This window comes from Centrocercus urophasianus, unplaced genomic scaffold (genome assembly GCF_019232065.1).
Source record: "Centrocercus urophasianus isolate 14NV4802_14NV808 unplaced genomic scaffold, USGS_Curo_1.0 seq_9, whole genome shotgun sequence".
Classification (NCBI taxonomy): domain Eukaryota; kingdom Metazoa; phylum Chordata; class Aves; order Galliformes; family Phasianidae; genus Centrocercus; species Centrocercus urophasianus.
The window spans coordinates 23,509,960-23,524,117 of NW_024885532.1; the positions used below are offsets into that span (position 1 = coordinate 23,509,960).

A 14,158-nucleotide genomic window follows, 5' to 3' on the forward strand; every position below is an offset into this window, starting at 1 on the left:
AAAGTCTGTTTACACTGACTCTTTCTGCTCCAAGAGCAGCCATAAGAACTAAACTCTATAGAGAGTGCTTTCCCTTCTGTGGGAACTGCCTGACCTTCACCTTGGTTAAGTCTGATAACTGAAGGGAAGGTGGTGGCCTTGGTCTCCCTCAGCTCTTAAAGAGGCAATCAGTGATACCCCAAGGAGCTATTGCTGGAAAAGCTGATTTGATCATGGTGCTTTTCTACTAAGTTCTAAAGTATGCCATTCCCTGGATAAACTGAACTTGACAAAAGTTTGATTAAAAGCAGATCAGACTTTTCTTAACACCTTCTGCAGTTGCAAATTTAGAAACAGATTAGAAGGAGAAATTCAGATCTTTAATCACGTTTGTTTTAGACTATTTTAGGGAAAACTTAATTTTTCTATCTCTGGTTTCTTGAAATGTTGTTAAATAGATCTAATGTCTTTTGGGGGGCAAACTACATTTATAATGCTTCTTTCTTGTTACTTTCTCATCCTTCTATTAAATATTATTCTACATTGACTCATTTCACACATTTTGAAATGGATGAGTTTATAATTGATTATATTCCTTGTAAGATCCTCAGTTTCTCCATTTCACGTCCCATTTTCTAATGTATTCTGATCAGTTAATCTTTCCTTGTATCTTCTTTAGTTCCCTCCTTTATTCCCTCTTTTCAATGCACTGTATACCCAGCCTGTCTGTAGGAAGCTTCTGGAGACATTTGTATGAAATATCAGTGCTTTAGCTGCATGCTCAAGGCATCTAATTTTAGGTGCCTAAAATGTGTGTTTCTATATGTGGCCTTGGATCTGAGCTCCCTTTATAAGAAGTGAAGGTTTAGTCACTAGCTACAGCGTAGTCAGTGCTTTTCAGCTGACATCAGTCTGAACTGAATAGCTCTCCGCGCTCCACTATCTGCACTGACTAGATCCCCACATACTGTAATTGGAGCTTGAAGTCCTAACTTGCATGCAGATGTACAGTTTTAGGTACTTAAATGAGATGTCTCCATTCTGGAGCTGAAGCCTGGCTATTATAAAAGGAAACAAGTCAGCCTATGCCATGAAAACATGTCATTGGTGTCCCTTCTTTTGAAATTGTGCCCACAGTTCCCTCAAGTTTTGCCTTTGAGCTCTTCAGAACTCACCCATTTCCACGGGCATCTAACATCTCACATCTTAAAAGGAAGATGCCAATGCGTGGATGTACATGTTGGGAATGCAGTTATGGCCAGTAGCTGCAACTAGGAAATGTACCTGGAGTTGACTCCCATGACTGCAGTCAGTAATGTCTTGCCCTGAAGACTGTAAATCATTAACTCATAGTGTTGAGGTTCAGGTGCTACTGTGGGCAGTGTAAGTCTGGAATCACTTGGATGACTCCTATGCAGAGTGTTAAGCCTGACAGGTCTGTGTCTGAAAATATTAAGTCCCTTGGCACTGCAGTCAGTTTATCTGATCCCTTACTCTGCTGCCGATGGGAAATAAGTAGCCTTGTATTTCTTGTGTTATGAAACAAAAGGAGGGGACAATTGAGGTTGGGTCTCTTCTTGGATTCTGACATACATAGAAAATTGATGAGCTGTTTGAACTGAATCAGAGATCAGAGATGCAGGCAACGGAGTTTGAAAGAACATTTTACTTAGGATTTTCAGTTTAGATTTTAATATTTAGAATAACTTACGCTGATCACATTTTCTATATCTTAACCAGATGAAATCTGCTTGATCAAAATCATGAAGTTTTGTGAGAATTGTTAACATTTCTGTTTTATTAAATCAGAGAATTTCATAAGGGCTGGGACTGGCAAGGCCCCCTGGGTTCATCTGCACCAGCAGGGACACCAGAAACTGAGTGTCCAGGGCCACATTCAGGTGGCTTTGGGAGATCCCACAGCCTCTGGGCAGCCTGTGCCAGTATTCTGCTGTTCAGAGGGAGCCTCCCATGCTCCAGTTTGCACCCGTGTCCTTGCACTTCACACCACTGACAAGAGCTTGATGAGGGTATTTGTGGTCAATGAGATTTCCCTGAGCCTCCTCTTCTCCAGCTCTCCTCCAGCCCCAGTTCTCTCAGCCTCTCTTCAAAGGAGAAGTACTCTCCTTTCTTTATGGCCCTCTGTTGGACTTTCTCTACTGTGTCCACATTTCTCTTACAGTGGCGGGCCCAGAACTGGACCCAGAACTTCAGATGTGGCCTCACCAATAGAAGGAAAGGATCACTTTCCTCTATGTGTGGGCAGTACTTTGCCTAACACGTTCCAGGACATGATTTTCCTTCTTAGTGGCAAGAGGACATTACTGGCTCGTGTTGAACTTGGTGCCCCACCAGGACCCCCATGTCCTTTTCTGCAAAGCTGCTTTCCAGCTGGGTCCCCCAGCATGTCCTGGTGCCTGGGGCAGTTCTTCCCAAGGTACTGGCAGGATTCTGCACTTCTCCTTGCTGAGCATCATGATGTTCTTGCCAGCCCACCTCCCCAGCCTGTCAGAGCTCCTTTGGATGGCAGTATAGCCCTCCAGTGAATCAGCTAGTCCCATCAAACAGAAAACAGAAAGAAGTTTCTTCGTTATTTGACTAATTCTTTAAAAACAAATTGTTCTTCGTTTTGTAAAAACTCAGAAACAATATATTTAAACTTTTCATGAAGATTAAAAAACTAGAACTTTGTGCATAAGCACTGCTTTCTTTAGATCTTCTTTAACAATACATAGAGTAAAAATACAGGCTGGTGTATCATCTGTTGGAAATGCTACATATTGTTAGATGAAACTCCAGGATGTTTCTTTGTAGCTCTTTGAGATTCAGGCTGTTCTGCTGCATTCTTGAAGTATAGCTGCAGCTGTGAAAGTGTTCAAACTGCTATCAAAGTCTTAAAGTTAAATAGAAAATAACTTTTAATTAATTTTTATTTACTGTTGTTCTATTTGTATTCCAGAAAATAGTCTTGGCTGCCTTATTTCCTGGACCACTGTCAGGTACATGGTAGCTGTGAACAGTGGTAGGAAACCAACATCTCCAAGGCTGTGGGGCAGCTCTCACAGCCACTACATTTCCTCGAGACTGAGCAGGCTCCTGCTCTGACTTCTGATTTTTTTTTCCCTAATGGGTGAATCAGCAGCACATGGCCTGAAAGATATGGCTGTGTGTGTGTTATTAATAGCAGACGATTATAGTTGCAGTCTTTTTGACTGTTAGATGACAGGGGGTTTGTCAGTTTGCGTGGCTTACATGATCATGACGCTTTTGAACTTCATTAAATCCGTGGTGATATAACCTCCCTTTCTTCCTTTTGCAGACATTCATGTAGCAATCTGTTTTACATCTAAAGCAGTTTGTTATCCAAACAAGGGGAAAGAAGATAACAAGGCCATTACAAACGTATAGGCTAGCTGTGCACAGATATAAATAGCTGCTGTTTAATGTGAATTAAAGACCAATTACAAGTGTGTATGTTCAGCCACTTAAAGCCATTGAGAAACAGCGTAATTACATACAGCTTCACATAAAGTTTGAACAGCCAAATTCACTGGTGGCACATGCGACTATCCAAAGTATTGCTGTCCTTTTTATGCCTAAGAGGAGGCCTTCCTCAGCTGCAGCAAACTTCCAAAAAAAATCCAGTTTTCTGGAGTAGGTGCTCAAGGGCACCACCGAAACAGCCTCAGATTTTCTCAAGTGGCCATAGGGAACCCCGTATCTTAGAGAACTGTGTCAAGTTAATGGATGTTAGAGCTCCTGGACAGCTGACAACACGCTCCTTCCTTTCTGATTAACCAGCTATTCTGTGAGCATATGGTTTTATCTTTTGTCCCTGTTATCAATTTGTTTTTTTCTGGTAGCCTTTTCTCCAGCTGTTTCACTCATTCTTTCCCTTTAATGCTGGACATATGGAGTATCTTCATACTGTGTATATTGTGTTTCCCTTGGATCGTTGTGACTGTCATAGGTGGGATGAATGTGCCTCCCAAAGCAACTGAAGAAAGAGCTTTCTTTACAACTCGGTATTTTGTTGAGAAAAGGTGGCTTGCTGCCTCTCTTACTTTCTTCAGTGATAGAAAACCTCATTTTGAAATTTCTTGTGGAGTTTGTAAAACTCTGGTTACTCTGGTCTGACACTTAGCAGATTGAAAAATGATGTTGCATCTCAGTTGAAATGACTTCAAAGTCATTTTTCATCTGTTCCCTGTTTTTGAAGTAGAAAATTATGGGAAGTAGGAAGAATGAGAAGTTTCTATTCTTACTTCATGGATAATTCCTAGGAGTAATATGGAATCGTGTTTTCAGTAAGATATGAGTAAGTTACTGTGAATAAAACAACATATTGCAACAGACATAGAAAATGCAGGTCACTTGAAGTGACTGTGGTGAATAAAGACCACAGCAGAGCCATGGGCTGAGAGAAATTCCCAAACTAGGGGAAGAACTGTGAGGTCAAGGAGCTGTACCTTACTGATACTCCTCTCTTCCAAGAATCAGAACAAAAGTTGGTGGTATGAGAGAGGGAAGAAAAATCCGATGCTTCTGCAGGGAGTTGTCAGCCTTTCTCTTTTCCTTTATTTTCCAAAAGCTTGTGTTGAATGCTGTCTTTCAGCAGACTGTCTTAAAGTGAAGTGCTTTACTGTGTTACAGCCTCAGTCATTTTAGCTTTAAGGAGGGTTTGCTCTGGAAGGCTGCACACCCAATAAGAGCTGGGTCTTATGGTTTATGCAGTCAAGAGACATCTCAGTAAAGCTCCTAAGTTGCTGGTACGTTCAGAAAATAACAAAAATACTTAACTTTGCATTTATTCTGATTTTTTTCTTTCTACTTTATTTACTGTTTTGAGATCAGACACAGAGCCGCTTTGTAGAATAAAGTAAGTTTAATCTCATCTGTTGTTAAGCAGATAGTTAAATTTGAGAAGCCATCTGATTCACCACCTGTTAAAAGTGAACAAAGCTGCAGAGGACTCTAGTGTGAGATTAGCTTCCACTCCCGCATTCACACTGCAAATAGATACAACAGTACCTGCAAGCACTGAGGTTTTGAGATTGAGTGTTGGCTTGATTGCTTTTTACTCTGGACTTCTGGCCAACATGAGTTGGAACAGCACTTTTCTGTGCTTGTTGAAAATCTGACATTATGTAGCCTTTCCAGTCATATATTTGTTAAAGGTGTGTTTTTATGCTTACAACACCCTTCTGATTCTTACACAATACAAATATTGCGTTAAAAAGGAGGAAAAAGTGCCTTGGAAATACCCTTGGAATACAGCTGTGTATACTCTCAAGTTTTCTTGCATGCTTTTTGAGCAGTGTATATGACACATGCTAGATCAGGAATCTTACTCGTATACCCACACAGCTTTACCTGTAAGTTTTTTCCCCAGTTCATCTTATGTCAGGTCTTAAAAATACCATCCAGAGCACCGATTTGCCCATAATAGCCCTCTAATGTGCATTATGTTCCAAGAGTTTCAGTGTGCTGTCATTGTTTTTCAGTTACTGAGCCTCATCCTCTCATCTGAAAAAAACTGATCCATTATTTATGATGGGAAAGAATCTACTTTCATCTTGGTGACAGCAGTTAAGTAGAAGGGTGTTGGATTTTTTTTATTCTCTATTTTTTTTTCTAAAGTACCTAAGTGTAGGTTTATGAATCTTCCTGTTGGGTGGTAGTGATGTGCTGCTGTATCTGGACAAGTAGTAGATTGGCAGGTAAACATTTCTGTGCAATTTCACAGAGCTGGATGAAGATGTGAAGTGCCTGGGAAAATGTCACATGGAAAAAGAGGTTGAATGTCAGTGAGGTAAGGCTGTACCTGCATAGGATGTAGCTTTTGAGTATGTGAAGGCCAGTAGGAAGTAAATAAAAGGACTGGAAGGAAGTAAATAAAAGAATTAGAAAATATAAGTGTAAAGAATGAAAGGTATGCAATGGAGCCTTGAGATCATATACTTGCATGTTTCCTGTTTCCATACTACAAAATTCAAAGCATAGTACAGAATGTTTCTAATTGTATCTCTGAAGAGCTTCAGCAGATTCAATATAATCTTAACTCATTTAGTGTTTGGTTTTTTTTAAGGTTCTAAATTGAGGAGAAAATAGGAAAGGATTGAATGCTGAAGCACGATGCGCAGATAGCCTGAAATGTGAATATATTCCTTTCTAACCACTCAGTAACTAATTGGCTCAGGGTTTTTTTCAGTTATCAAGGTATTCCAGAAATACCTTTCAGCTAAGATGGCAATCCAGGCAACTGCAGTGGCTTAGGAAGCCTGTGTACCAGAAATGGTGAATGAATGGCAAGAAGAATATGTATTAAGGAAGTGTTGTTTGAATGGTACCCCTAAAATAGATGAAAGGCAGCTATATGCCATACAAGGTCATGCATAAGATTAATAAATTATAAATGGGGATCTCATTGTTTGAAACTCGATAAGGAGGAGGAGGAAACAGGCAAGCTATTTCACTTACAAGATAAGTATTATCTCCAGTGTAATGTATCCGTAAAGGTTACTGTGATCATAAAATACATCAGACAGTAATTAGTTGTACAGCTTGGGATGTTTAGTTGCATTTTATAGGATTCTGCTGAGACATCAACTGTACTTTGATAATTCATGTTTACAAAAGATGAATTGAAACTGATTCCAGCTGTTGCAGAAAAGAGCTATTAAGATATTCAGAAGAATCAGGAGGCTATTTTGTGAAAGAGGACTAGAAGAGGTTGACTTGTTTTGCTAAAAGTGAGTTTTGTTAGGAATAGGTAAGTAAACACCAGGGATTTAAAAACTAATAATAATAAAATTAGTGCTAGAGCTGATTGAAAGCCAAGTAGATGTCAAAAGGCTATGAATAAATTTTATCTAATTATAAGAAACCTCCTGGCTACTTAGGAGCAGTGCTCAAGAATAGCATCCCTGTGGGAGACATGCAAGTAAAAGAACTGACTGATTTTAAGATTGGTTTTGATGCTTTTATATACAATCCATCTGTGATGGATCCTGATATATGATAATAGGGAAGAGGAATGAAGCAGCAATTGCAGGTGAATAGACTTGATTCATGAGGTGTTTTTCAGTCCTTTAGCCCCAGTGGTCCAGCAACAGAAAAAGTAGATCTTCTACACCCAGACAACAGGGAAGCAATAAAAAGGTTTCAACACAAAGGACACATTTACTTTCCATCTGTTAAGCAATTTTCTTGTCTCAGCTCCTTTGAAGAGGGGTATGTTGATCAATACAAAATGTATGGTTAGTAACTGTGCTGTTTTAGTACATTTTTTTCCCTTTTGTCTGGCTTGGAATGACAGTTTTTGAGCTAAGTTAGTTGCTTCATCCCTAACCTCTTGTTTGGCACAGGTAAGCAGATTCCTTACATAGTTCTTTCTGGTTCTGAGTTCAGTTTGGCTGCCAAAGCAATGGGTATTTTACTTTCTAAAAAGTATCTGGTTACAGAGAAATTGAGTTTGAAGAGAACACTTGCAGCAGCATAAGCTTATCTTTGTGTCTGGTCCCTGCTTACTGCTTTACCAGATGTTGTCTTTCTGATAATACCTATTTATCAACCTTGGTGAAAGGTTTTTATCAAAAACAACCTTTTTCATAGGCACTCTTGCTGTCTGTGCTTACATGCTTTCCCTGTGTGGCAACTTGCTAGGGATATGGAGAAAATAATTCCTTGCTGAAGGGATCTGTGGAGAGCTCATTGTGGAGCATTAAGGGTTCTTTGTCACATAAGACATGCAAAAAAACCCTCAACCTTGTAGATCTACAGATTTTGAATGCTAAAACAAGTTTAAAAGATAACAAGTTCTTTAGATAGCCTGTAAGGTTTTGTTCTCTGAACCACACTAACAAAAATGTAAGGTTTTCAGTAGGAATTAGCTGGAGTGTGTTGTGGTGTGTATGAAACAGTAGAAACATTTCACTGCAGAAGAAGCCACTGGTGTTAGTAGCATATGTAGTTCCATTCTATGTTTCTGTGTCTCACTTGAGAACATCAGGGTTTTCTAAAATGTTCTTTGACTTGGGTTTAGTTAATTTGAGACCAAATTTCTGCAAAGCTTTTTGAACAAGAAAATTCTTGCTTAAATCTTTAGCAGACTCCAAAGTCTTAATTTAAACGGTGAAGCATATTATCACATTGGCTGCTATGTTATTAAGAATTTTCAAGACCAGTAGTTTTTCATTCAACCTTTATTTCCACTTCTTTTTAGAGCATCCCCTGTAATAGCTGTTTTAGACTCCAGTCGAAGGAGTCACGTTCACGGTGTTTGGATTCTACCTTAGTTTTAACTGAAGGTGTTAGCTGCAGAAGTCACAGTGCAGCCCAGGTCACCCACTGTATCACAACCTAATCCTAGCAGGCACGCTGAATCCATTGCTTCTGTTTTGACTGCAGAATTCCCTACAACCTTGTGATTGTACAAAACAGGCTGTGTGGGAACTGGCAGAAACCACATATCTAAGACCTACTGAAGGGAGACAATATAGAGACAGTATATCAACGTCGCCTCTCACTCCTAAAAGGCAAGACAGGTTATTTGTTTTACTCAGGCTATATTAGGTTTCTCCAAAAATACAGTTCTAGCAGCAACAGGAAATCAGTTAAAGCACTCACCCAGAATTGAGATATGAGGATTTTTGCCCTACAGAGCCCACCAGCACTGAAGATTTAGCTCCAAATTCCAGCAGAGTCCCCAGGCTGTTACGCTGTGGGACATCCCGCATTGAGGCATCTCTCCATGTCTTTTGGAGATGGCTTCTTCCCTTCCTCCCCCTCAAAGAAAAAGAATACCAGAGAGAAACTTGTAGGAAGGCATCTACCTTTCCAGAGATTCCTATATAACTTGGGTGAACTCTTGGTTCCATTTCTGCTTTCAAAGGCTGGCTTTGTATTTTCCATTTAAAAACCTGATCAGTGGAGTTAACTGTGTCTTGTAGCAGGGACAGAGGCTTAACATGCTGCATTTCACTTTCCTAGTGGCCAGTCTTCAGCAGAGGTAACAGAGTGTGTGAAACAGATTTTTCCATCATCTGGTGCCCGTAGCACTCTTCCAGACTGGGAGAAGTCAGGTGTTAGAAGCTCAGAATTTAACTTGCCTGCCAACTGAGTAGGCAGACATCTTTCCTGACAGTAGGAATCTCCTAACAGTAACCTTGTTATACTCTGGTGAAATCAGACAAGAGTCAATAGAGCAGATCTGAACCAGGTATCTCGTTGAGGACACACTGCCTGTGTTCAATGATTTGTGTCATTTGGTATGAGTTGGCTTCCTGATAAATGTGCAAAAGCACAGAGCTGTCGTCCTGAGGCAGCCTGTGAATCACCTTGCTGAAGCCAAATGTTTGCTTGAGATGTTAAAAAGTGTAAGGCGTGTAACATCAGATGTTTTCAGCTTGGTCTTATGTCTCATTTTTGTCATATGCCATTATTGTGTAATTTGTCTGCTTGGGGCTTGTTCTCTACAGTTTGTACCATGACAGAAGGACTGTGCATTACCAAATGTCTCCTTTCGAACTGTCAGCTTCAGGGAGTGTTTTCCTCCCTCATGCTCTGAAACAAAACCATGTAATAAAGTGTTATTTAAACATTTACTTCATAGTTCAGAAGCCTACATCTGAACATTTTCTTCTGAAACTGAAATCTTACTGAGTCTTCATGTTGGCTGAGTCAAGTGAGCATCTCTCTTTTGGGCATAAAAAATAGTTGTATATTTTTATTGGTGACTGTGAAGAGAGGAGGTCTTGTAGGACTGATGTCCATTTCCATTTGTTTTACATTGTTTTACAGAAGATCTGTTTATCTGACCAGAGCAGCAAATGTGAGTTACTTCTGTTCAAGAGTAAAATTTCAGTGGGACAGAGCGGTTGCGTTCTGTCATTTTATTTTTCAAATCAGTGTAGTTAAAAGCCTCTTCTCATTGCAGAGAGCAATATTTAGGTCTGCTTTTCACCAGACAGCCTAACCCTAGGAGTTCCTTTGTTTTGAAATGCCCTCCTTTACAGTTTGGTGAAATCAGTTCAGCATTTACATGTGTGCTGTTGCATTTCTTAGTCATTATGTGCAGTTACGTGTGTGCATATATACATGTGTTATACACACATATATACACATACATAACTTGACAGTGACAATATGAAGAAATTTACACAGAAGAGAAGGGATTTCTCCAAGAGCCCACTTGAGACAGCAGACTGTGACATACTTTTACCCTCTAGTTTGAAGTCAGTGCAGTCAGGTAGGTACAGAAAAAATAACCCATTAGTATAATAGCTTGAGTATAATGGTGCCAAAAAGACATTTACAAATAATTATCCAGCGTAACTTTTGGCACCACCAGTCTGGGAAGAAAAGAAGTTGGTGTCTTTGCCCACCACAATCTCTCTTCTGTGTATCAGTGTGCTCTTTTCTAGAAGCTTTCTGCACACCAGGAGCTGCTGAGACTCACTTGTGCTGTTCACCCCTTAGCCACAACCAGTTACCAGCAGTAGTGCTTACCACTTGGATCTTTCTGATCTGCAGTGCTTATGGGAAAGTTAAAAATACTTTCTGGTTATAAATACACAACTTTAGTGACAACAACTGTTAGATAATTAACTTGTGGTTTATCCTGAGTCTTTTGATTCAAATGGAACATGACTAAGCATTATGCATGTATATTAAATATTAGTCTGAAGAAGTTGCAGATCAATATTGTTCAGCATAAATGCTGGGAAATCACTCTCCTTAAGAAGAAGCTAAGCTGATATGCAAAGCACTCAGTCCCGATTATTTTTACTGCTAAGAATAAAAACATATTCATCAAAGCTTCTTTGTGTTAAGAATGGTATATCACATTTAATTAACTCCCTTTGAAATGTAACGACTTAGAGTTCACCTGATACTTAAATTGGAAGACTATAAGGGAGAGAATGTAATTTTTTGACACAACTCTTCCACAGCTATTAAGTAATTGCCCTTAGCCCAAACCTAAAACAGCAAAGCAAGCTGAGCAGTTTAATAATCTTGACTGCACAGTGAAAGTCTGTGTTTTGTGTTTCCACATTAGCATCTTTGATTCATTGTCTTGTGGGTTATTGATTTGGTTTTTGTTTTTTAAACAAAAGTAAGATGGAGTAGATGCTGTGCTCTAGTGTTGGTTCACAAAGAAGGTTTAAAAGTTGTTGGCTTATCTATAAAATCTAAAACCATCTTTCTACAAGCTCCCATATGGAAGTTCCTCATGAGGTTTGCACCGTTTGAAGGTGTGGGTTTGCAGTCTTTTTTTTAAATCAAGAATAGCACAGTGGTCACTGTTTAGAAATGGCTGTAATGGAGCTACATTTATTATTCGAACACAGAAACCATTGTTACCTTTGTCCTTTCAGTGTGCGTGAGGCCATTATAAACGAAAACTGATAGCTGTATTAATGATAAAGTGCTATGGAAATCTGTCATCTCTGCACGTTTGCATATGAGAAGGGATTTTGTGTCCTTTTTCTTGTGAATACATATGTATGGTTTCGTGGGAAAGATCAGGATTTCATTAGGATGGAATCTGTAGAAGTACTGTAGTTAGGCCTCCAGGCTTTCAGTTCTTATCCATTATTCCAAAGCCTGTATGAATGAAACTGATGCTTTTTTTCCTCCTGTTTTTGAACGGATCTACGTGAACATTTTACCTTGCTTTTCCTCGTGTTTTCCAGCCTCCAGCCCACTGATAGATTCTGTAGTCAATTAATATATTTAAATTACGGCTCCCGCTTTGTCAGCGGCTGTTCCCCAGCCTTGATGGCAAAAGTAGACAGATGGATGGGGGAAGGGGTTGTTTTGTCAGGATGAATTTAGAGCATAAGGAATGTGTTCAACTGACAGCACTGAAAACTGAAGTCTTCTGCCCACCCCTGCCCTTGCAGTGCTTCCAGTTCCTTCCTTTCCTTCCCCAGCTCAGGCCTAGTGGTAAGTTCTGTGTCTGCTTTCTTTCTGTTACTGCTTGCTTTGATGACATCACACCCAGTGAAAGTCAGCCTCCTGGATCCCCGTGACATCTTCCAGTGCCCGTTAACCTATTAAGCACCAATTTCTCCATATTTTCCAGGCACAGCTTACAAGGCAAATTCAGACCTCCTGTTTATTGTCATTCTTGGTTTTTTGTGTTTAATTGGTGCCGCTGGAAGCCCAAAATAAAACTTTGAGGCCTTGGCCGTTCTGTAAAAGCGAGTGGTGCAACTATTTGTGGCATCTGGGTCTATTGATCGGCCACGGCACGTCGGGGCGCTGCGACGTCAGCCGCGCTCTCCATTGTTTCTGCCGCGGTGGCCTTTGTGTTTGATCCTGTCAGCGCTTGCGTCAGCGATGCGTATCATCGCCCGCGTGATGTCAAAGTGTGGGTGTTCGGTTATGGAGACATAGTTAACCTAATGTGCTGCAGTAAATCCTGAATGCTATTTCCTCCTGGGGATAGCGGTGGTGATTCATCGCTGCTCGCGCTAAGTATAGCAGCGCTCATGAGCCGCGGGATCCGCACCGATTAGTATCAAAGGCACCGCAGCCTTCAACGCGCGGCCGCACGGTGCCCGTTCGCGGTCGGACCTCCGCGCCCCTCTCGCCGTGCCGTGTGCCGACCAGTTCATCCGGAGGTAAATCCTACGGAAGGATTTGGCCGAAGTAATCCCTTTCGACTTAATTATGCAGATTAACGGAGAAGCCGCGGCTAAACGCCCGGCTCCTTACCGGCGGCGAGAACCGGTGGTCATAAAAAAAAGAAGCGATAGCTGAGCGGGAGCGTTCCGCTGGGCACAGCCTCCTTCCAGCGGGGCGGAGCGGGCAGCGCGCACCTGAACTCGCGCCCCGCCCGCCGCCCCGCCTGTGCCGTGCCGTGCCGTGCCGGGAGCAGCCGCCAGCGCGGCCCGGCCCGGCCCGACATGAGCGGTAAGGCCTGCCCTGGGCAGGGCGCGGGGCCGGGGGCTGCCCGCCCTCCCGCTGGCTGGCGCTGATGGGGGGGCGCGGCAGCGGCTGGGAGCGGCGCGGGGAGCGTGCGAGAGCCCGAGCTCCTCTCGGCGGAGGGACGGCCGCGCGGCGCTAGGAAGGGTCGGGCGGCCCTGAGGCAGGGCAGCGGCGCGGGCGCGGGGAGGGCCGTGGCGGGGCTGCGGCGGCGGTGCGGGCGGCGCTGCCCCGGAAGGGCATCGTGAAGGCCTCCGGGAGGGAGGCTCCGGGAGAGATCCGCAGCGAGCGGCCTTGGCGCTGACTGCGGAGCCGACTCGGCTGCGCGCTCGCAGCGGTTCAGCATCGCTGTAAGCGGCGCTGCTCGTCGGCCGTCCCCGCGACGGGCGCGACGAGGTGGGAGAGTTCCCGGGTCAGAACTCAACCTGCTGCTGGCCGACGGGCGCTCCTCCTGCCGCGAGTTTTTCTATGTTTCCTTTTTTTTTTTTTTTTTCTTTTCCCCGAAAACATTCCAAGTTTTACTTGGTTTTTATGAAGGCGAGATGTGCACTGAGAGGATTTTTACAAGTTTTACCCTTTGTAGTAACGAAGTAGCAAATTTCAGGAAGATAAATTTGAAAAGTACAGCGATACATCTTGTCTTTTGGGTTGCACCGGGTTAAATACACCTTGACTGCATTTCATGAGCCATTTCTCATGAATAAAGCATCAATCAGAGCTATGCAGCTTGTCTTCTCCCACAGTAATTCCTTCCCGCTTGTCCAGAGGGAGAACTTGTGTAACTGAAAGTATACAGAAGATTTGAGGCCTCTTAAAACAGTAAACACATCAACATTCATCGCACAGTGATGTGGATGTAAATTCCATTCTGTGCGGTGCACAAAAGCGTTGGTCTGACAGTGCCTCTGACACTGCTTGGAAAGGATGGGGATTCCTCCTGCAGTGCATCTTGCTTTCTGCCAAGAAACCAAGTAACTTCAATGCAGACCTTGCATTCATTAAAAAAAAGAATGTAGTTCATCAGCTTTCTTCCCTGTGCTTTCTCTTTTGCTGAATGTTCCCATATGGACTGATTCATTCCACGGTCATCTCAAAATCTATTCGGAAGCATATCAGAAGTCATCCTGAGTTAAAAAGAGATTTTCATTTATTTTGAGTCTTCAAAATGCTCAGGATGGGATGCAGGTTTTCAGACTGCTAACTGGACTCCATTCTAAGGTCATGTATTTCTTGGGGGTCCGTACTT

General features: G+C 42.1%; 1 protein-coding gene across 5 annotated transcripts in view; it reads left to right on the forward strand.

Moving 5' to 3' along the window:
- FNDC3A (fibronectin type III domain containing 3A) overlaps window positions 1-14,158 on the forward strand; it is a 113,611-nt gene that overhangs the window by 46,596 nt on the left and 52,857 nt on the right. The window contains exon 1 of one of the 5 annotated variants that reach the window (XM_042838895.1): window positions 12,867-12,900. The exons of 3 other annotated variants lie outside the window; for them this stretch is intronic. In XM_042838895.1, the coding sequence (XP_042694829.1) occupies window positions 12,894-12,900 (7 nt within the window). In that variant the 5' untranslated portion in view covers window positions 12,867-12,893. Of the gene's footprint in view, window positions 1-12,866; window positions 12,901-13,376; window positions 14,131-14,158 lie in introns of those variants that run through there. One more of the 5 variants, XM_042838899.1, reaches the window with a different exon arrangement.